This window comes from Hermetia illucens, chromosome 2, assembly GCF_905115235.1.
Source record: "Hermetia illucens chromosome 2, iHerIll2.2.curated.20191125, whole genome shotgun sequence".
NCBI lineage: Eukaryota > Metazoa > Arthropoda > Insecta > Diptera > Stratiomyidae > Hermetia > Hermetia illucens.
In genome coordinates, this window is record NC_051850.1 from 162,767,353 (window position 1) to 162,791,178 (window position 23,826).

General features: G+C 42.0%; 3 protein-coding genes across 3 annotated transcripts in view; 2 read left to right on the plus strand and 1 right to left on the minus strand.

The window, feature by feature from the left end:
* Nucleotides 1-297: 297 nt before the first annotated feature.
* LOC119647981 (endocuticle structural glycoprotein ABD-5-like) lies at nucleotides 298-1,055 on the minus strand. The gene is made up of 2 exons (XM_038049354.1): nucleotides 844-1,055; nucleotides 298-774 (listed from the first exon to the last, which is right to left on the minus strand). Exons 1-2 carry the CDS (start codon nucleotides 963-965, stop codon nucleotides 591-593), a joined length of 306 nt encoding a protein of 101 aa, XP_037905282.1. The 5' UTR covers nucleotides 966-1,055; the 3' UTR covers nucleotides 298-590.
* A 13,978-nt stretch (nucleotides 1,056-15,033) lies between these two features.
* On the plus strand, nucleotides 15,034-15,785 carry LOC119647979 (flexible cuticle protein 12-like). The gene is made up of 2 exons (XM_038049352.1): nucleotides 15,034-15,223; nucleotides 15,525-15,785. Exons 1-2 carry the CDS (start codon nucleotides 15,096-15,098, stop codon nucleotides 15,712-15,714), a joined length of 318 nt encoding a protein of 105 aa, XP_037905280.1. The 5' UTR covers nucleotides 15,034-15,095; the 3' UTR covers nucleotides 15,715-15,785.
* Nucleotides 15,786-16,866: 1,081 nt separating this feature from the next.
* LOC119648340 overlaps nucleotides 16,867-23,826 on the plus strand; it is a 44,917-nt gene continuing 37,957 nt past the window's right edge. The window contains exon 1 of the mRNA XM_038050036.1: nucleotides 16,867-16,984. The gene's annotated coding sequence lies outside the window, so the exon portion shown is untranslated. The remainder of the gene's footprint in view (nucleotides 16,985-23,826) is intronic.

Consider the following 23,826-nt stretch of genomic DNA (forward strand, 5'->3'; position numbering starts at 1 on the left):
GCTCGATGTGGTTAAGTACCAGACAACACATGACAAGCAAGTCTTGTCTGGGTTAATCCAAACACCAAAGGTAAAAAAATTTTCAGATGATTCAAGTAAAAGACGGTTCAATAAATCAGCATTGACTAAATGAGAAAAGAAAATGGAATTTGGGACATATTTTACGTGGGTTCACTTAAAAACAAAAGTCACCATTATTCTGGCCAAGGTCAGTATGGGCGAAGACAAAATGCACTTTTTATGCTAATACTAAAAGATTTAATTAGGTTAACAAATTTCGTTAATTTTCACAAAATTTATTATGAAAAGAGAAATTCATGCATTCATAATAGGTTTCTTAGGCGAATAAAATTATAATTTCACCGAATCACCTTCCTGTGGATCTGCTTTATGTAAACGTAGATGGATGGTTACATCACTCCTGGGAAACATGTCGTTTCTGTGAACTTGTGGAAATGTTGCTGTGTGGGGCTTGCTGCGACGAATGTGTTCATGAACTTGAACGTTACCATTTGAATTTTATTAGCTTCATATGCTTCGAATTAATTTCTATTGTGTGATTTAAGATAGGCTGCCTGCTCAGGTTAGATTCATGACTTGTTCGGAAGCACACGGTATCCACGTTCGTCGGCTATGTATCGGACACGATGCTCTTTTCCTTGGTCATCAGAGTAGACGTAGGAACCTTCCACTGATAACTGTTGTTCACCGGGCACTGAAGACTCCTTCAGTTCTCCCTTCTCTACTCTAGCTATACCGTCACTTGTCTCGAATCTGGAAAGTTAAGGAAGATAAACTAGGGACCGTTCGTATTCAAAGGGCTTCGGATATTTGGGATATTACTGGAAATTGTAACTATTGTCATCACCATCAGTTTCGTATAAAACAATTTCAGGAACTTCTTTTTGCGGGAAAGCTTGCACTATGACAATAACGCTCAATATTAACAACACTAAGACCTTCATTTTGTTATTAGATTAGAAATGCTAGAATACTACTCCACAAATACTAAGCTTAACTTAATCAAAGATAGAAGAGAACTGAGTTTCTGTGTTCAAGGTACAAGCTTTTATTCGCCGAGCATATTTGAGTCCAGCAAAAATGCGCCGTTCATTTTTTCAATACGTAAAGCAAGCAATGGAAATATCTATATCTGAAAGGCGAAGATAAAAATTCGTCTTTTGTGAAAATTTTTATATAAAATTGTTAAATTACAGACGCTGAATCACTCGCAACGAGCTCAGAATACCATCTTCTAAAAAAACAACATGAACTAAGCCTGTAATTACTGCGGTGGATCTAAAGTAATAATAATTGGTAAAGTAATTGTTACCATAATTCATCTTTTTTCAGCACCAAGGATAATTGTTGGAGTCAGCCCCAACTTGTTTGTTGAGTGCCATAGTGCCAAGTAGTGATTGATGGCTGCATTAGATTAAAGGAAACAAGTGAACCCCCAGATCACAACCACAACTTTATGCTTTACTGTAGGGTTAAGACAACTGGAAGACTATCAGCACTTAATAATTAAGTTTCCAAATGGCTGAAGTAGAGAAGACGACCTCGATAACAAAACAATCATAAATATGAAATCGTAAACAAACCTGTTCTGCGGGTTTTTGAAAAATGACAAAACAGATTGATAAAGAATCAAAGAAATGCACAAAAATAAAATAAAGAAATCGATTGTATGCTGGTGGAGCATCTTTTATTTGGATGGTGTCAGCATTGCGCCCGCAATTTACTAAGTCATAGTTAGAAGCAACCCAAACTTACTACCTAGTGGCCTGCTGCGTTAGCTTTGAGGTAATACCTTGTACTGATGACCAACCCTACCTACTGTCGTCGCTATACTATAGCGACTATGAAACTCCGACTAATCCAGCAACTGCAGTTTCGTCAGCCAAACTTGCGTAGGAGAAGAGAAAAATATGATAAATGGCTGGGTCCCACGAACAACTGAATATAGTCCATATCTGATGTTATTTACTTCTTCTTTCTAACTCATAAGATACATCTAAATTATAATACTTAAATTTATGCGCGTTGTTCCGGTTATGCCATTGTTCAAATCCAGCTCAGATTCCGAAGTATTCGCTCATCAAACAAAACATAATAACGAGCCACATTTCTACTGTCAGGGTCCAGACCTTGAACCTGAATGGACAAACATAGCAATTAACTCTTCTATTGCAATCTTGATTCCTGTTTTCTAGATACTCTGGCAAATTTGCAACATTCCTCAGCATTTTATGCAGAAAAAATTATCTTATAATATGTCCCTGTTCTAGTTCCTAGCGTATACCCACGCCGAAACTGGATACAAATGTCCAAACTGGCTTTACTAAATTTTCCAAATAGTCAAATTATTTTTTAACCTTTATTTCGAGCTCTTACTTTTCTGCTTAAGATGGCATCCAACCTGTTGTGTTGGAATGCAGCAGAATGTTTTTATTTATAATGACTGGAAGATGATGCATATTCTGGTCAGTGGAACATCATCTACTGAATAATTATAATTTAATTTCATCCTCTATTTCACAACCTATTCTGGTTGTGGTATTGCAGTTATTTGATCTTTGCATAAAATTTTAATAACAGCCAGTATGAGTTGAAATACTGCCCCAACTGCACTTTCTTGAAGACATCGATACTAATTGATTTAGTTTTAGTTTAATTTATGTGGTACGTAGAATGTAATTAGAGCGACGCTCATTAAGTATGGGGAACCCCCAGACAATCACATCTGGTCATTGCATTAAGTATGGGGAACCCCCAGACAATCACATCTGGTCATTGCATTAAGTATGGGGAACCCCCAGACAATCACATCTGGAAACCATGAGTAAGTGGGTCACGCAAGTACAGCATGTACCTAGCAGTAGATGTGAGCGCGTGGGGGTAATTAGATTTAGGATATAAATAGAATGCATTGTAATAAATCATCAGTAGCTATTCACACCATCATTCTTTTGATACTATCTTCTGGACCCTTAAACCCTATATGGGGGCTCGTCCTAAGGTAGTAAATTAGAAGTTTGATTAATATTCGCGTTGATTGGTGCACAAATCTTCGCGAATACCGTAATCTCTCCTTGGTGGAGCATTTCTCCTAAGTGGAGCCGTCATATCTCCTTAGTGGAGCAATAAATCTCCTTGACGTGGAGACCTCCTTCGTGGAGCAATAAATCTCCTTGACGTGGAGACCTCCTTCGTGGAGCAGCAAGTGAATACTCGCGAGTTTTATAAAAGTTAAATAATAGTGTTCGTTTAATAGCCAATATACGTGAAAATAGATGCGATTATCGTGCTAAAAGTGGTTTCTGTGAGTGCGAAAAAATTAAAAAACACGATTGAAAATCAAAAGAAATCGATAATCGCCCCGTCGCGCTTCCAGCCTCCAAGAAGCACCAAGGCAACAACAATGACACATCAACAGCTTCTTCAGCAGGAACAACAGCGTCGTGAAGAAGCCGAGCGACAAGCTAACGAGCTCTCATCCGCCTTAGCCGAACTTAGACAGCAATTTCAAGCGATGCAGGCAGAACGCAGCAACGAGGCTCAAAGCAATCGAGAATTTTTGGCTCGAGTGCAGCATGAACGCGAATCATGGATAAACGAGCGGCGTCTGCTGTTGGATAAACTCGCGGCAGAGCAGGCTACAGCGGCAGCAGCAGAACGAGCAGCGGCGGCAGCAGCCGCAGCAGCAGCGTCGGCTGTGACAGAGCAGGCGGCGGCAGCAACAGCAGCAGCAGCGACGGCCGGGACAGAGCAAGGGACGGGCGCAGCCTCAACTCCAACACAGGATCAATCGAATTCTATGGTCACAGCTGAAGCTACTCATAGAAATTCTATTGGCATCCTCACGGCAAACAACAATCACGAAAATCGCCATGATGCCAACGGTTCTGGATTTTCACCAGTCGCAGACAACCGGACGATGTATTCGCAGCTTAATCGAACACCAACAGGCAGCATGTCTGACGCAGGAACAATATTATCCGATTTGCAGCAAGTCCTTAGGCGCGTACCACTGTCAGTCTCTATGGAACAACTGCAGAAATACAGTGCTGATTCTCCAACCCAGTCAGTTCGAGCGTGGATCGTTAGAGTCGACGAAGATGCTACAATTCATGCTTGGTCTCCCGTAGAGAAGTTCATAGCGGCAAAAAGAGCACTAATAGGTACCGCTCGGAAATGGCTCGATGGTCAAAAAGGCATAATATCATGGGAAGAGTTGAAAACACGTATGATAGAATCCTTTGGAAAACGTGTCAAATCTTCAGACATACATGAAGCTCTAAGCAAGCGGAAGAGAAGAAGAGATGAGACTATTTTGGCTTATGTTCAAGAGATGGAACTACTAGCATCTCAGGCTAACTTGGACGAAGACGAGATAAGGCAATACATCGTCAATGGTGTAACGGATGACCAATCTATTAAATTGACACTTATTGGCGCTTCATCTCGCCTGCGATTCATGGAACTACTTGAGTCTCATGAAAAAATGAAAACTCGGGAGTCGGAGGAGCATAATCAACGTCGGCACCACCATAGACAAGGTACAAAGCGTTGTTATAACTGCAACAAGTACGGGCACCTCCGAAAAGACTGTACCGAGGCAACTTTAGAAGCAACCCGACCAGGTCTAGGACAATCAGGAGTCCAGGAACGACCTTCTAATTTCAAGGAGGGCCTAAAGGCCAATTCTCGAAACTTCGTCCAGTACAAAGGAAAAACACAAAACAATTCTGCACCTAAAATCAACCACGTGCAATACAAAAGTGGTAATCGCAGTCGGATTACAGCATACATTGGAGGAATTATCGAGAATTGCCAAGTCGACAGTGGCGCAGATCGCAATGTAATGAGAAAGGATTTTTACAAACGCATCGAAGATCGTTTCCCGTTGAACGGCGAACAAGGAACACTCAGCGGAGCTGGTGGCCTTATTCGGACATTGGGAAGTGTAAGGATACCAACGGTGATCAATGGCACAGAGTACATACTAAAATATACCGTAGTGCCAGAAGAAAATTTACCATCAAGAATCCTCTTAGGTGATCCTATACTCGACGTTGCCAGGGTTTTTCTCAGTAAGGAAGGACCACAAATAGAACCAATCATCGGCAACGACTTCGTACAACTTATTGAGGAAGAGTTAAGCGAAGCTAAGGATGGGATCCGTCAAGCAATTATCAAGGTACCAGAGGCAAGGAGGGAGCAAATTAGGCAGTTATTAGAAAATTATTCTGCAAATATGCCTCCTCAAACCTCGGTTAAAATGTCAATTAGGCTAAAGAACACCCAGCCTATTGCATGTCGACCGAGGCGCCTATCTCCAGCCGATGAAGTCGATGTCAAAAAACAACTTGAGGAATGGACGAAAAAAGGCGTAGTAGTCCCTGGAATTTCCGAATATGCGAGTGCTATTGTCGTTGCTCGTCGAAAAGACGGACGCGCTAGGATATGCATCGATTATAAGCCTCTCAACAAAGTCGTCGAACGTGAACAACAACCAATGCGACTTATAGAAGATGCCGTAGACTCAGTTGCGAACTCCGTGGTGCACTCCACGCTGGACCTCCAAGATGGCTTCTTTCATGTAGAAGTATCTGAGGAGAGTCAGAAGTACTTGTCCTTCGTCACTCCATGGGGACAATACATCCCGAAAAGAGCTCCTTTCGGCTTCTGCAATTCACCAGCTGCATTCCAAAGGTTCATACTGAATGTTTTTCAAGAACTCATCAATGAAGGCATAATGGAAATCTACGTGGATGACGCCTTTGTGAAAGCTGAAGACGAGGATCAAGCAGTGGAAAGATTGGCCCGTGTGTTAGAGGTAGCGCAAAAGAATGGAATTCAATTCAATTGGAAAAAATCTCAGCTTCTACAGCGGAAAGTAGAGTTTCTCGGATACATAGTAGAGAAAGGAACGATCACGCCAGGACCAGCTAAAATGGAAGCCTTGCTAAACTATCCTCAGCCAAGAACAACCAAACAGTTACAACGCCTGCTCGGGCTTACGGGATATTTTAGAAAATTTGTTAAGGGGTATGCAACCATCGCAAAGCCTCTTAGCAATTTGTTACGCAAGGATGCCACCTTCAAATGGGGACCAGAACAGGAGAAAGCCTTCTTGCAATTGAAGCACGTTCTGACGAGCGAACCCCTCCTCCAACTATACAGGCCAAATCGTGAAACGGAGCTGCATACCGACGCTTCAAAGGATGGCTATGGTGCGATTCTACTCCAGAAGTGTCCTGAGGACAATGCTTTCCATCCAGTCTACTACATGAGTAGAAAAACTACCCCGACGGAACGCAATTACCATAGTTACGAGCTAGAAACCTTAGCAATAGTGAGAGCATTGGAAAAGTTCCGCATAAACCTGCAAGGAATTAAATTCAAGATAGTAACGGACTGTTCCGCTCTACAAATGACACTGAACAATAAGGAGCTGAAAACGAAATTCGCAAGGTGGATCATGTTCCTTGAGCTATTTGATTTTGAGATAGAACATCGATCAGCTCAAAGGATGCAACACGTCGATGCTCTGAGCAGACAGGATTCAATACTTCTCATACATGATCCCCTGTTGGATAGGATCAAACGAGCACAGCAACACGACGAAAAATTGCAATTAATTCGCAAACTTCTTAACGTAGGGCCATACAAAAATTATACCCTGGACAACGACCTGCTCTACGAAAAGAAAAGCGAAAAATTGCTGTTAGTTGTGCCAAAAGGAATGCGATATGACATCATTCGGCAAGCTCACGACATCGGTCATTTTGGCACAAAAAAGACAATGGAAAAATTGCAAGAAGAATTCGCATTTGAAAATATGAAAAAGCATGTAGATCATTATATTAACAACTGTGTCACCTGCATTTTAGCTTCAAGAAAGAAAGGCAAACAAGAGGAGCTGCTCAAACCAATCCCTAAGGAAGAGGCTCCCTTTCACACTTGGCACATAGATCATGTAGGTCCACTACCATCCACGAACAAGAACTACAAATACCTATTTGTGATTGTGGATGCATTCACAAAATATACATGGATTTTTGCCACAAAAACCAAAGGAACCAAAGAAGCCCTTGGAAAACTTTCCATATTGCAACAACATTTCTGCACTCCGACACGCATCATCACCGACAGAGCAAGAGGGTTCGATTCCAAGGATTTCGACGAGTTTTGCGAAGAAAACAAGATTGATCTACATCTTATTACAACCGGAATGTCTCGAGGAAATAGCCAAGTTGAACGCGTTATTCAGGTAGCAAACGCCGTATTCTCCAAAGTTTCTCTCGGCCAACCTAACAAATGGTACAAATTCATAAGGAGAGTTCAACACGCCATAAATGTGACACATCATCGTTCAATAAACGCCACCCCATTTGAGCTTATGTTTGGTGCCAAATTAAGAATGCCTGAAGATATGGAGATCATAAAGTATATAGAAGAGGCCAAACAAGAAAGGTTCATAGATACAAGATCAGAACTCAGAAAAAGGGCAGTAGAGCAAATTAAGAAAACACAGGCTGAAAATAGCAAAAACTTCAACAAAAACCGCCGACCACCTACCAAGTATTCAGTCGGAGACGTCGTAGCCATCAGAAGAACCCAACGAGGACCAGGTCTAAAAATAGCCATCAAGTTCTTAGGACCATACAAAGTGATAAGAGTAAAGGACAGCGATAGGTATGAAGTTGAAAGGATCGGTGAAGTCGAAGGACCAATATTAACAACAACCGGAGCAGACTACATGAAGCCGTGGCGTGGGTTTGCTGATGACCTCGAACCCGATGACGACGAAGAAGATGAAGGCGAACACAGTATCTCAGTAGATCGAGAAATCGCGTGAAATAATTAAAATATCTTTATAATATCCCTATTATACGACATGTTTATAATATGTAACTCTTAATTATTTACTGTAACTTATATTTTTGCACTTAGTTCTACTACTATATTTATGATATGTAACTTCCTTGATACTACAATTCTTGTTTTGATTACTGTATTTTATTTATGAGATGTATTCATGTTTTGCATATCATGTATTTTAATCTCTAATTAACATCTTATTAATCTTGATGGATTCACAGAATTATGTGTATACGTATGTAATTGTTGTAATATGTGTCTGTCGTATGATATGAATGTTTATTGTATTACATCACCAGGGACTGGCGATATGTCAGGAATGGCCGTGTGGTACGTAGAATGTAATTAGAGCGACGCTCATTAAGTATGGGGAACCCCCAGACAATCACATCTGGTCATTGCATTAAGTATGGGGAACCCCCAGACAATCACATCTGGTCATTGCATTAAGTATGGGGAACCCCCAGACAATCACATCTGGAAACCATGAGTAAGTGGGTCACGCAAGTACAGCATGTACCTAGCAGTAGATGTGAGCGCGTGGGGGTAATTAGATTTAGGATATAAATAGAATGCATTGTAATAAATCATCAGTAGCTATTCACACCATCATTCTTTTGATACTATCTTCTGGACCCTTAAACCCTATATTTAGTTTACTGGGAGGAACCGCAGTTCCAAACAGTCAGGCCATTATTAGGCACTTTGTACTATTCTCGTAAATCGCCTATTCAATGGTAACCCGTCTACGACGTTCACAGGCTCTAGCGAATCTGAGAACACACTCCAGAGGAGGAGAGTGTGCAGATTCTTCATTGAAAAAAACCTTACCAAGGTATCTTCATCTGAGATCTAAGCCGAAATCACCAACCCAATCTTTTCCAGATACTAGTTTAAGGAGAAGCGTCCCGTTAAAAGCCCTAATTGGATTTTTATGTCCCACTTCTTAAGGAACAACAAAAATGCCGCTCCAGCGACCCCAGATTCTCCCAGAAGTATTTTGGCCTGCCGGCAAGAGTTCTAATTTCTTGGCTGCGTGAATCGTTGCAATTTTACCCTTCGGAGTAGACTTAACAGTGGATCGCCGGATTCCAAAAGCTGGTTCTGGCCTTGTCATTGTGGATCCAGACCCTCGACGAGCCAGTCTGTCAACCTCCTCATTACCAGCGATGTTTGGGTGTCCTGGATGTGGGTACATCAGGAATGCTTCGTTCAGTAACCCAAGTTTCAGCAGCATCTGATGACAACTCCACACTAACTGGCTTGATATGTCTTTGCTGTTTAGTGCTGTTAATGCTACCTAATTGTCAAAACAGATTCGAATGGTGCGACTCCTCTATTTTTGTCGCAGACATTCTTCTGCTGCCAATGAAATGGTATATATCTCCGCCTGGAATATGGTCGTCATTTTTCCGCCGGGTCGGGCCAGTTCCATAATCGGATTCCCCGAGAACATCCCTGCCCCCGATCCGTATTCCGTGACTGCCCAGTCGGTGAAGATTAGTCTTTAATCTAAAAAAACTCATGGCCATTCACCGACCATTCTTCTCTTTTGGTGATTTGGACAGTGTACGTCTTTTCAAAGACGAATCTGGAAACTATATGATCGGCCGACATCAGAGCTACCGGTTTTCTGTCAAGGTACTTCCAGGGTGGTCAAAAGGTAGTATAGCTCCCAGGACGAAGCGTGGATTGGTACCCACGCCAGCATAAAACCTGGGAAATGCCTGCTGAACCAACACCAACAGCTCTACTACCAAAACCTATCTTCACCTCCACGTGGTAATCGCTGGGAATTCCTTCTTCATGAAAAACTGCAGATGGAGAAGGATGAAGGCGAGTCTCCCGCTCCTAAAAACGGGACAAAATGTACCAATTGGTTCTCCAAGTTGGGGGTTGGGTAGGGTTGACAACCCCATACAGAAAACAACTTATAACGAAGCTACAACAGGAGCCTCGGACTGGACGGATAGCACCACGACGGAATAACGATTTGTGCAATTTTCTCATGGAATGTGTGCTCCCTGTACAGAGATACGTTGAGAGATGTGTTCGAGGCGACGCACAGCTGGCAATGAAGTGCTTGGTTTACGTCTCCGCTGTGCCGCCACTAGGGCATGTATTTTGTGTGCCCTACTAGCTGTGCTGCTACTAGCGCTATAGATTCTCGCAAGTGGTTGGTGCGAATTCAGCTGGATGAATTCCGAAGCATGGTGGGGAAATATCCATTCAGTTGTGGCTCCTTCGCTCGAATTATTTTATGTTGGCCTTCAGACACTTGCTATCGGTCTCGAATTCTATTGCAGCTATTTCATTTGGTCAAACACCACCACCTGAAGTCTTTACAGGTAGCAGCAACATCGAGTAAAGTGTTGATGTCAATTTTGTAGTGCAGAAAGGGTCCCCGCAAGCAATGCTCATTATTAACACTTCGGATCAGCCCAATGTTTCGAAAAATAATATAGAGGAAATGGATACAAAGGAAGGGGGAGGGGTTCCGGCCCAGGCCCGGAGTTTTCTTGCAGGCCCGGGATTGAAATTTCAATTTAAAACAGTTGAATGCGGGAAGCGCGGCGCTTTGGGCATGAGAGGTTTTGTGGAAAATTTATGTAAAATATTGCACCTCTCTCTTGGGTTCAACGTCGACCACTATAATTCATCCGATTTCATGTAAATAGGTGTAATCGAAACTCAAGCAGACAGTCATATAGACAGACGGACATTCAAGCAAACAGTATCTGACTTTTGTCAGCCCTGTCCTGGTGCGTAGTATGCCCTGGCAAGTTAATTAGGACTACACCCACAGCGATACCAGGCACCTAAATTCAAACAATGGTGAGGTATTCATTACTTCCAAGATGCATATCATCCACTGTAGCTACTAGGGTAATTGTGAATTGGTCAGTCATCGATCAGCCTGTCACCGAGCTGGCTCAGACGGATGACTCAGATGGCGATAGGTAGAATTGATCAGGTGCAAAAAAAGCACGCTCTTCAGCGGGGCAGGCGGGAATGTTTTAAAGAGCTCTGCCTGGAGACGGATCAAAAATCCATGGGAGACGAAACCGTCAATCAACTTTTTTTGCAAAGATAATTGCTAGAATAATCCTGGAACATCTTAAAGAACATCCCAGAGACAGAGAGCAGGCTGGTTTCCAATCCGGATCCTCCTACGCTGACGACATCAACACCTATGGATAATTCTCGGATAGTGCGCGCAGTTTAGGTCTTCGTTCCGCCTGCTCTTTGCCAATTTCGAGAAAGCATCTGACTCTATGCAGGAGGGGCATTCCGGAGGAACTAATAGCTATTATCAGATCGGCATATGATGACCTAAAATGTCACGTGTCGTACGGAGGCAAAATGTCAAAGGAATTTTGAGATTCAAAACAGAGTTCGCAGGATTGCATCTTGTCACCGGTAATATTTATTCTTGTTATCGATGACGTTCTATAATGTCTAAAATATGAGAGTAGCACACGGAAGTTTACCCATCCATAATCAGCTAACCTTACCGGAACAATAAGAGCGGCGCCTGGGCCACAGAATACAGAAAATGTGTCCACTTTTCATGGAACAGGGTCAGGCTCAATAGTCGATCTGTAAGTGACTACCACCTTCGTGAGGAGAGTGGCCTGGTTTGTCAGTGAGCATTATACTCGTAGTGATCACCAGGCAATTATCTTCCAGAACGAATATAGGCCATGCGGTGATGTGAGTTCCCGCGGAGCTGGAGACCAGGGCGGGTCCGTGAAAAAGTTTGAAGAGGATGCTATTGGGAAGCCACAATTCTGATGGTGCCTTCAGGAAAGGTAGAGCACATAATGAGAGTATGCGACGTTATTATGCCGAGGTGGGGAGTAATCGCAAAATGGCAGTGAAACGATTGGTGGAATGAAAAGACCGCGGAGTTGCGGGCTGCATGTTTTCGAACTAGAAGGATATGCCAACGATCTAGAGGAAGGCCAGATTTCGACGAAAAACGTAAGTATATGAGATACGGACTAGCAAGCGAGAAAGCTTCAAGGAACTTTGCACAGTGGCACACCAAAGCCTCTGGGAAACAGTGTACAGGGTGGTTATAAAAAGGTGAGAGGGCAAACACCACAAGTTACCTGCCCGCATTTTCTGCTCGATATCGTGATGGCGCTCTTCCCCCCGGAAAAATGGGAGCCCAAAAACCATATACAAGCATTGGTAACTGAGGAGAAACTTTCGCCAATTTGCTGGAGAATTGGTGAAAACAAAGTTCCCGGTTTAGGCTGCCCCGAATAGAGCAATTCAATTCGCTGTTAAGACTAAACCCGACTGGTTTATCAGCATATTTGAAACATGCATGGTAGAAGGAGTTTTCCTCCATCAGTGGAAGAGGCAAAAACTACTTTTGCTTCCGAAATCGAATAAGCAACCAGGACATCCATCATCATTTCGCCCGATTTGCTTTGTGGACGCGATAGGAAAGATGCCATCTACAATAGACTTCTCTCTATCATTGAATATAAGGATGGACTAACACTCAACGATCGACGCAATAGATGTTGTTTTGAAGCTGGCTCGAGAGACGATGTCGTCTAATCAGTGCAATTCCGTGGTGACGTTGGACGTCTATTACACGCTGCACCAATTTGACAGGAAGCACTGGGGTGTGAGAGTAATTGGAGGAGGGTAAACATAACTTACCGCTTAGTGGTACTAAAGGTGTGCAGCGCCTACAGAATAATATCAGGCGAGAAAGCGTGTGTTATTGCGGGAATGATCGCGATGGACATTCTGATAAGTGAGGCACGCTGTCTGTATGAGAAAAGGAGAATGAATCCACCTGAAAAGGATACAGAATACCAAAGGGCGGCAAGGTGATAGTCGCTGGAAAAGTGGCAGCAACGGTGGAACGATTGACAGAGGGGTCGTTGGACCCACACTTTGATTCTCTGTATTGAGGAATGGATCCAGCGACGACACAGCGAGAGTAACTACCATCTGACGCAATTCCTATCAGGGTATGATGGTTGCAGGAAGTATCTACAGCAATTCAGGTTGGATGATTCTCCCTTTTGTCCTGAATGCGGTTAGACGTCTGAGGACCAGGGGCATGTTATGTTTCACCGTCCACAATTTTACTCAGAGGGGAGGAGCCTAGAACACTCTTTAAAATTCAGCATAAGCCCGCAGAACATCGTTGAGGAAATCCTGAAGTCGGAGGGGGATTCTTGTGTACGGTGAGCTCCTCAATCAAAAGTCTATGGATACAGGCGAAATTTGGAAAAGAGGAACACGCAAGGAGGACGCGAAGAACGGTAGGTTTGGTCGCTTCAAGCGTAGTTCTCCCTGCGAATTAATGCTTCGTGACAGCTTCGCGGGGAAGGAAGAAGGAGAAAATGGAGGTGGTTTCAGTGGGTGAGAATCCCACATATTACTGCATCCTGGCGCGGCAATGTCTTCCTAAGATTTCCATGGAAATTTCTCAAAAATTTTGAAGTCTTGGCTCAGCAATTTATTAGAGTCACATGGAAGCAAAATTTTCTTTCTAGATTGAGTTTTAACAAATGCTTCTGCCGCGGAGCAGGATTTGAGGTCTGTGATGGGGACATGCTCGCTGTCTAAATTTTTTTTAACTTGTAATATGGCTGCTGTGTTGTGTGGTCATTGATCTTGTTTTCAACATGATAGTTGGGCTGTAACACACTGGGCCAAAAAACGCTAAATATTTAGTAATTTAACTCCATAAATTAATTTTATATTTAAGGGTAACCATTTTGCGTTGCTCATTATTAGGAGCTAACACAAGAAAAGCTATTAATTGCTTTAAAGGATCTGCCGATGTATGGTTATGTGGTATGATTGCCACGTGTCAGTGGGTTGCGTTTTAAGACTTCCTACACGAATTCACTTCCGTTGGCCGTGTCGCTAAAGGACGTCTTCAGGAAGCATCAAGTCGTTTGCCCTGTCCACCTTCACGCTACTCTGTAAGGATGGTAAGAAAGTTACAAGGAATAATTTGAAAGAATAATTCCTGGCTCTGGTAAACCAGAGAGTATGTCACATTATTCCCAAAAGGGAGCATGATCTGAGTCGGGTTTTTCGACGAATGTACGATTGTTTTTTTTTTTGTTTGACAGGTTTCAATTAGTTAACATTTGGGTCCATACTGACACTTGCTTCTGTTTCAAGTAGTGTAACTATGTATGATCTTCAAGACTATAAACTCCACTGTGTCATTCTGCAGATGAAGAAAAGTTCAGAACATAAGATGAAAACAAAGTGCATCGCTCCTCTATTCTATGGAAATGCAACATAAGGCAGACAGAACAAAGTAGCATTCTAAGTTCTTTTCAAGCCCCGAAACGCACAGTTTGCCTGCATGGGGAATTGGGTCTTCATTAATTCTCGAATTTTGTACATGTATATCCACGTCAGCTCTAAATTGTTCTGAACTTAGATATAGATCCTTCTGCCGCTTCAAGTCAAATAGACCTTGAAGGAAATGAAAGTTTTTGTCATAATTAAGCAGTTTTCATTAATTTAACGAAATCTAGATAAAAAAATAATTTCAGTAAAATTAGGAATGCGTTCAAATAAAGCCGTATGTGCATATTCAGATCAAAAAACAACTTTAAGTAGTTTTTTCAGTCCACGCTTTATTCTACCGCATGCAGGTAGATTTGGGCATGTTTGAAGCGTTCGGATCCACCAGCATCTTACTTCACAGCACATGTTTCCGGCGTCATTATGAAGATTTCCAATTTAATCCGCAATTATCTCCGCAATAAAATTAGAATTTGACATTTTGTCGAAACATTCAAGGTGGCGAAGCTCGACTATGCCGCCAACCAGATAATCATATGATACAAAACTGACGAAATTTTTGGAGGAAATCGGGTTTTCAACAGCCAAGATGGAAAGTAAATTCTTTTTATTGACCCGGCTAGTATTTTTTATAAAGGTCTTTTTACTCGTTTTTCATTGGCAGTTAATGCTATGCAAACAAGAATTCTTCTGCTTCGGACGAATTGGATCTGATTATGTTGATTTTGCGCTGAGGCATCACCAGGTGGAAAACTCGATTCGCAGTTTTTCAAAGTAGAGCAATGATGATTTCGTATGCAAATTTACTAATTCATCTGATATAAAATGGTGCTGAATCGGTGAAATCATCAGTTCATCACTATTTCTCTTTGCGAGCATAGTTCAATCGCTTCTATCCAAAAATGAAATTCGCCGTAGTCCTTGCCGCCCTCGTCGCTGTAGCCATTGCTGCTCCAGTTGATGACCCAAGAGCCGCCCAAATTGTCCGTCTCGAAAGCGACAACATTGGTACCGATGGATACAAATTCGCGTGAGTGATAAAATTTTTAATTAAACTATTTCAATTGAGTCGACAATGGATACAAGATGGATATACATAAGATGGATTTGAAACGTTAGCCCCAAAGTATGCAGTCTTGTGGATACTCAGTGTAATTGTGATGTTGTATTGATTGTTGACTCAACTCGTGATTTTAGATGCTTCAGACTCGTAAAGCTCGCGTATCTAAACTTTACCATCCACAAATCTACAAGATTTACTGGAAACGACTTGTTATCCGCGAGAATAGATATATTGTCAAAAAGCTATTCAACATAATCTTTTTTCACAGCTACGAAACCAGCGATGGAACTTCTCGCCAAGAAGTCGCTCAAGTAAAGAACCTCGGCTCAGAAAACGAAGCTATTGCTGTCCAAGGACAATTCAGCTGGATCGCCGCTGACGGACAACAATACTCCCTTAAATTCACCGCCGATGAAAATGGTTTCCAACCAGAAGGTGCTCATTTGCCAGTTGCCTAAGTTACCTGAACCTCTTTGTGATTTACTATACGATAAAAAATATTGGAAATAAATAAGTTCCAAGAAAATAATTTTCTTTTATTTTTTGTTTCAAAAGTGTTCATACAATCTGAAGTTTTAAAAATTATTTTAAGCTTACCAAGGGTTACTTGAATTTACTACAAAATTGTTGCTATTAGTAATGATGAGAAATTTTGTTTATATTTTAAAAGATGGAGGTCCTCAGTTAAACATAGCTTTATTAAAAAGTTCGTAATTTAAAGTAGTGACAGTGGTGCAAGTGAGAACCACCATCAAGGTAAACAAAATATATTCAAAACACGACTTTTCTTTACAAAGAAAAAGGATAAAAACCACATTTGAAAAAATCAAATACTAGGACGAGAATGAATGAAGGAAGACATTCCCAAAGAAACAGAATTTCGGTGAAACCTTACGAAGAGGACATTGCTAGGCGGACTCAAAACAGTATGGCAATGTCAGCAGATCAGTAAAAAATTAATTGCAAGAGGTTTACTGGTACTATGTCATCCCTAATGAAACACCCATAGTTCGAATTCTAGATACACTCACCTCACGATATGGAAAAGCCACTCAGAATGCAATGTTCACGAGGAACCATCGGAGCTTTTTCAGATCACTTAACAAAATTCATCAAATCGTCCAGGCAATGCAACTTTTCACGTAGAATTGGGGGTATACTAAGGATATCGAGGACATCCACCGAACTGCTACCCTGGCCTTGAGTTTTGCAGATATTACTGAAAGAAATTTTGGTCGTGACATAAGCAAGTCAAAAAATCCTGCAATGGATCGGGAGAAGAATTTCTCGTACAAATAGTTCACCAGTATACTGTGTCGGTTGACCAAACACTTGTCGATCAGAGGAATTGCCATCATTCGTTACAGTGGAATTGCCTACCTTCTTTCTAAAAAGCACATGGTACCGCACTTCCTGGAACTCAATAACCAACGCCGCCGTTTGTACTAGCAGAGTCGGTGTAATGTCTCATTACAGTATTACTCGTTAATGCTTAGTGGTGTGCTGTAATGTGATATCAAATCGACACCGAGAGTACAAAACTTTTCCTTATCACAAGAATATCATCATCACCATTTTGGTGTTTGGTGATGTTTTCATATTTGGCAATGTGGCGATGTTTGGTGATATTGTGATGTTTGGTAATTTTGTGATGTTTGGTATTATAATAAGCTGGTAATGAAAGACCAAGTCAGAAAGAATCGTTGAACCTGGTCCTCGCTGTGAGGGGTAAGTAAGATGCGGCATCAGCTGATATCGTGATAATTTAGAAATAATAATAATCCCTCTACCACTTATGAAACCAGGCCTGCCGAAAGTGGCCGTAGAAAGGAGAGTGGACTACCTCCTGATTCGAGGGCCCGGAATAGAAGTCTCAACAAAAAAAAGTGGACAATAGAGGCTGTTTAATAATTTTCACCGCAGACTTACGTAATTTTCACACCTGACACAGCTTTTCCACATAACTTTCACCCAGGACCTGAATTTCTTCTGGACTCTATAAAGCAAAAAATGAAGACTATTTAAAAAGAATGATAAGTACTCTTTATGGAAACTAAGCACCCATTGACTTTTCTGTTATTACATTTTCTAATGTCTAGATACATAATATCAGAAGCTTTCGTCAACATATAGTCCTCAGTCCTCTTCTTATTGTAAAATATAAGAACAAAGCAACAAAATGAACTGGAAGCAGAAAAGCAACTAACTCTGACCATTTACTGTAGATAGTTGAAACAGAGAAACGGAGAAGGATACCTTCTACGAGGCAGCTGACCGGACCCTCGAAGTCTGTTCCAGGTATGATACCAAAACTATACTTGGAGATTTTAATAGTCAAGTAGGGACGGAGTTAGTATGCAGGCGATACGCGGGCTATAAGGACACCAATGATAACGGACTGCAGGTTATTCAGTTATCAGTATAGCACGTAATGGTTGTTAGAAGTACCTGGTTTCCACGGAAAGCGGTCCACAAACATATATGAGCCTCTTTAGATGAGGCCACTTTCAACCAAATTGATTGTTGTGATTGATTTGATTGATCGACGCCGCTACCTCTCGGCCTTGATCAATGTCAGAACATGTAACGGCGCCAGTCAGAATATTTAGACTCACTATCTCGTTGTCATAGAACCCCGGGCTCGAATCACAACAACGCTTACAATCCCTTTTGACAGTCACGTGAGGGTGAATACTGAAGCCATCCACAACACAGCCCTCCATAACACCTATAAGGGGGAAATGAATGCCGAAACAACCGCAGCTAACAGATATCCTGGAGATGAAGCATCAAGAAATGATCTTAACAACCACCTGACGAACGTTATCATTGATACGGCTGATACGTTGAATGTAAGCTAGCAACACAGCACTTTCAAATAAAAGGGACACTTGAAGAGACCTATCAAGAATTCTGTCGAGTGGAGAAACGATTTCACAGGCGGAAAAAGGGAGCCTGGCAGAAGCAACAGGCCTGTGAACTAGAAAAGATTAGTCTATGTACTAGAAAAATACAGGGAGCAATCGCACTAGGCGCGAAAGTTTTACCAACAAGTCAGAAGGATGAAACCTTACACACCTCGATGTTCATCCTGCAGAGACAAAGAGGTAAATCTGATTTCTGACATAATGGGCATATTGGAGGGAAAGGGTTGAGAAGTTTGATGAACTGCTCAACAACCAAACAATCGCCGAGTTGAAGGTCCCGCCAACTGAAAATGATATACAAATGTTGCCGCCACCAGGCACGGAAGAAACAGTCCATATCATTCATCGGCTTACAAATCATAAGTCGCCAGGGGGGCGATGGATCTACAACCAAACTGGTTAAATATGGAGGCGACTAACTACACCAAGCAGTTTATCAATTGATGCTGAAGATGTGAGCCAGCGAATCAATGCTGACGACTGGCAACGGGGCATTATTTGTCTCAAACATAAAAAGGTATCACGTTGCTGAGGACACATGGCCCATACCAAAGAGGCTTCACTTCAGGCAAATCAGCAACAGATTTCTCTGCGAAAATTGTCGACCTTAAGGCCGCCAATAACAGAATAACCACGGTCATGAGAGAATTTGGTGCCCCAGGAAATTGATAAGACAACACGAAGTACATACATGGTGCTGACGTCAACGCTAAAAATCAACTAACGAAGAACATCGATTCACACTGGTGAAACGAGAAAAATAAAAATAGGGACGATACTTTGAGACCGTTGAAAATTTCTCTTAGCTAGGGTCGAAAATCACAACCGATAACAGGTATGACGAAGCAATCGGTGGCGCACGGTTCTTGTCTGCCAATAGAACCTATTCCAGCTTACAAAAACTGTTTTGCTTGAAACGTCTCACCATAGTGAGAAGAATCTTCCGCAGAATTTTTGACCCCCTACATGAGGATGGACAATTCCGAAGCTATGAAAATGAAATCTATGTTGTGGATAAAATCCGGCTCAGGAGGTTGCGGTGGCAGATAAAGAAGACAAGACAGACCCTGCCTGAGATGGAGCGATGGCTTAGGTCAGGCTGACACACAAAACTTCTTTATTCAGCGGGACATATTCCCTTAACTGGTCTCAAAGCAAGTACCTTTACAGTTGGAGTTGCATATTCTAAGTTCGCTGGTAAAATATATAACTCTAACTAAACTAAAGGGATAGTTAACACCGAATCTAAAATTTTTGTTACACTTTTTAAGGTTTTGTGTAAAACAAGAGCTTATTAAAATCAGTTTACTGTCAGACTGTCTGTCTGCCCATCTGTCTGTCTGTCTGTCCGTAACTCGCATTTTTCTCGGAGACAGTTATATCGATTCACACCACACCATCATTCTACGTCGAATTTAAAAAGGGGGGTGTAAATTTATATATATATTATATATATAGTCATGTGGGGTAGCAAATGAAAGGCCTTGGTTAGTACTTTCTGAAGCCGGTCTTAGTTTTAACATTTGTTGGAAAGGTGGGGAGTGCGGGGGTCGAAAGTGATCCTTTCCTTGAAGGACCAATGTTCAGAAACTACCCAACCGAAACATCAGGAGAAAATCTGGAAGCTGACACTGTATGGAGCCTAGGCTCCAAAATACCCTCCAAACCGATATCATATCATAACATGGAGCATGTTCCTACCAAGTTTGGTGGAAATCACACTATTACTAACAAAGTTATTATATAGCAGGTCGAAATTCAAGACTGAATGTGGATATCCTCACAAAACATATCCATATATTACATGCTGTCTTCATAAAAGAAATACACAAAACCTTTCACTCCTGAAGGTCCACCCTCCGGTTTCCCGACTGGTTTGTATTCTACCGACTGTATCCTCTAGCGGTGGAAAATCAGATGCGTTTAACTTGCGCTGCCTACTAAATCTTTTCTAGATCGTATACGGAACGTAAACTTCTCTTTCTTGGGCGAGGCATTCATAGATAAGACTGCGAAGGTCAAACCTGACATCTACAAGGAAAACACGCATACACACCCCCACCTCAATAACATCTTCCCGCTTATAAAGTCAAAAAACCGACTGAAAAGGGATGGTGGACCGACAAAAGCGCTTTAAAGGCTACCTCATTGTAAATGCAGCTATGCTACCATATATTTTCACTAGCGAATTAACAGGCGCCTACAAGAAATAAGGGATTCTGGCAATAACGAGGAACGAAATTATAATTTTGGAAGAGGGAAAGCTGGTGCTCTAAATTCGGAGGATGCTAGCATGCTAAAGAATTCATATGCGATCAATTCACAGATCGGATCTAACCAACTTTAGCTAGGAACCAGGGAGGGGCCAAGAAAGATCAGTTACAAGCGGCGTGTGTAAAAGAAAGGAGTCAGCTCGAGGAAGTTTGTGGTTGTTCTGCGGGCCCTAAGAATACACTCAAAGTGTTCCCGGCTTGTCGTAAGAGGCGAATAAAAGGGATAGAAATTTGTGGGCTAGTAATCTACAAATTTTTAAACTTATTGGTACCAAAAAGGAAAAAATACCCAGAACGGCTGACCTCACGGCGACGATCTTTGGCTATGAAAACGGACCATGATTTCTGGAATGTGCGTACGATCCTCGATAATGGTAGCAAAGGTCCTCAGAATGCTCGCTATCTCCAATTTGAGCGGGAAATCCAACAATATAAGCTGGGCATTCTGGGCTTAATGGAAGTAAGATAGTGGGACCCTCGAGAGAACTATTCCGGCTCCTGTATATCCTGATACACATTCTTCTGGTTCGTCCCAGTTTTTTCTTCGTTTGAAGATAAACATCATATCTTCTACCAAACAGATGTATGAGGATCTCAGAATTGGAAGGCATCGCGGAAATTAGATTCAGTTCTCCCAATGACTCTTCCAATGCTTTGTGCCCCCCATGCGTATTGTTTTCCCCTTGATGTAATGGCATTTGTCTATGAGCTGCTCTCATTGCAGTGCTCTGAATAAACAAATCCAAGGGCTGCAAATTGAGTAATGCATTCAGAGCGTCGGATGTGGTGCTCATGGCATGGATATTTCGCTTCTTCGAAGAGTTGAAGAGTTGTGCCCCTCATCTCTGGAAGGTAAAGACCATTCAGTTTCGTCCTTTTTGTAAATAATACCATTGTAGTTTTATTTGGATATACTGAAATTCCATGCCTGAGACACCAACTGTCAATCAAATTAACGGCGCGTTGTGTATTTCTACACACCATTCCGAGATCTCGACCAACAGCTAGCACAGTCACGTCATTCGCATAAGCTTGAACGTGTGTTGGCAGATTTTGCAGTTCCCATAGTAGTGAGTTGATCAGCATACTCCAAAGTGGCGATAGCGCACCTCCTTGAAGGCAGCCTTTCGTCGCTTCCGTTCTTAGGTAGCGATCAACACCCACTTTAGCACACCACAATCTCTGCGTTAGCTTAGAGTAGTTCCACTTTATTAGAGTTTCGTCTACACCATGCTATTTGGCGGCATCACAGAGCTTTTGGAAAGGCACACAGTCAAAAGTCCCTTCAATGTCCACGAACACACCCATCGTGAACTCACCCTTCAGAGTTGCATCCTCTATCTTTGAAACCAAAGAATGAAGAGCAGATTCACAGGACTTTCCACATTGGTAAGCATGTTGATTTTCATTTTGTGGGTGGGATCTTAACGCCTTCCCGTGAATATGATGTTCAAGCAGTCTCATTTTCATTTCCGCGAAAATGATGTTAAGCTGATTTGCCTGAAGCTCTTTAGATTAGAATAGTCATCTTTCCCAGACAGAAACCGTCAATTCACTTCTTCCCACGTGTTCTCATAGGTAGTGTAGTTGCAAGAAAGTCTGTATAGACTCAACTCTGGAGTTCGTGAAAGTGTCATCCGGTTTTCTAAGAGAGTCCAACTTGGCCAACTCATCCTTATTAAGGACTCTGCATAGCCTGGAAGTCTCCCTTCCACCTTCCAGTTCCTTACAGTATGTTCCAAAAGAGTTTCGTATGTTTTACGAGCCTCTTATATTCACGCTGTGAGTTCCGGAAGTTTAATCAGTCTTCATCTTTATTGCTTTTGCAAGTACGCTTTAGAAGTCGTCTGGTTGATTTTCTAAGTCTTTGCAATTCTCGGCTGCACCATGAGACCACTTCACCGCGTTAGCCTCGGGAAATAGGACCTCTTCCTCTTCAAAGCACTCTAAAAGTGTGCGGCTCAGATTTTTCAATTGACCTTCTATCGCCTAAGGAGTCCCTAGTCGCCTAGGGAGCTCAACTTTGTCACCAAGAAGTTAATTGAACTTTGTCCATTCCGTTTTCCTAGGATTTCGTTCTGACAGGCAAGCCTGTAGTCCCTTCTCATTTTCGGCTAAAATTTCCTTCTACCGAGCATTCCTCTCCCGCATTTTAGAAGAATTAGGCAACAGTGACAGGCGCGATAGGTCGGCCGTAGTCAGATTTCCAGTTCCTCTCATTAAGGGAGTTGCTGTACTATCCATTTTGGATGACCCCGTCATAGACAGCGGGTGTAGGTTTTCCACTGAAGTGGAGTGCCTGTCTTCCACAGATTTCTCTGTGAGGAACATGAATTAGTTAAGGCCTCCAAAATCCGTGCTTCGGCCACGACCTGATTTCAAAGTCGCGGGTGGATTCGAAGTCTGACTTCTTACCACTTGGAGAGTTACAATCTTTTGTTTCCATCTTGATGTGTTTTTGGACACCCTTAGTGTAGTAATGAACTACTACAAGCTCCCCAAGCACGACAAGATGGTATCCTAGGGGGAGGTTTTAAAGATTAGTTCGCGTGTTGGTAATTCGTTAGGTTCGCGCTAATCCCCTTTTAGTATATTTTTCAGGATCCCGTACTGATCCACGAAACGGAAAGGAGACGCGAATTTTAGCAGAATGATACGTGAGGGATCGAATTGCTCAAAGGACCCCCGACCTTTCCGAACCTGCTACTATCCTTCTCTCGGAATCCGTCCCTTAATGTCGAGATCTTTACGCAGCTGAATCATAAATTATAGAAACTGAATGCGTTTTCTTGATAGAATCAGGGGAAATCAGGCAAAAGGGATCATTTTTGAATGGAATTTGCGTTTGTGGATTTTGCTGTGAGGAATACGCATTGACGAGTGATTAGGGTTGTTGTTGGGTCTGAATCTTGTGAATCTACTTCCATCCTATTTGCGATTACGCAATGAAGACCTACTGCAAAATAGATCTTTTCCGAAACCTCAACGTAGAAGTCACCCAGTATGTTCTTCATACCATTCTAGAATAGTGTAAACTGTAAAATTTGATTTTAGAACCAAACAACAAAGTTTACTGGCCACGTGGATGTAGTTGTTTTTAAATTATTTTTTTAGGTTAGTATAATATTGGATGATATATAGACACATGTGCATGCATCAATTTCAGGTTTTCAATGAGAAATATTTTAAATATTTAACACAATGCGCCCATGACTTTCAGACATATTAGGCGCCAATGTAACATAGCCAAACAACAATAAAATATTCAATAGCCTACCCAGTGAATATTCATCGGAAGCATTCAAACTGAATTGGTTAAATTCAAATTCGGGTGCCATCTTTTTGTTGCATCTTTGATATTTGCAAATTC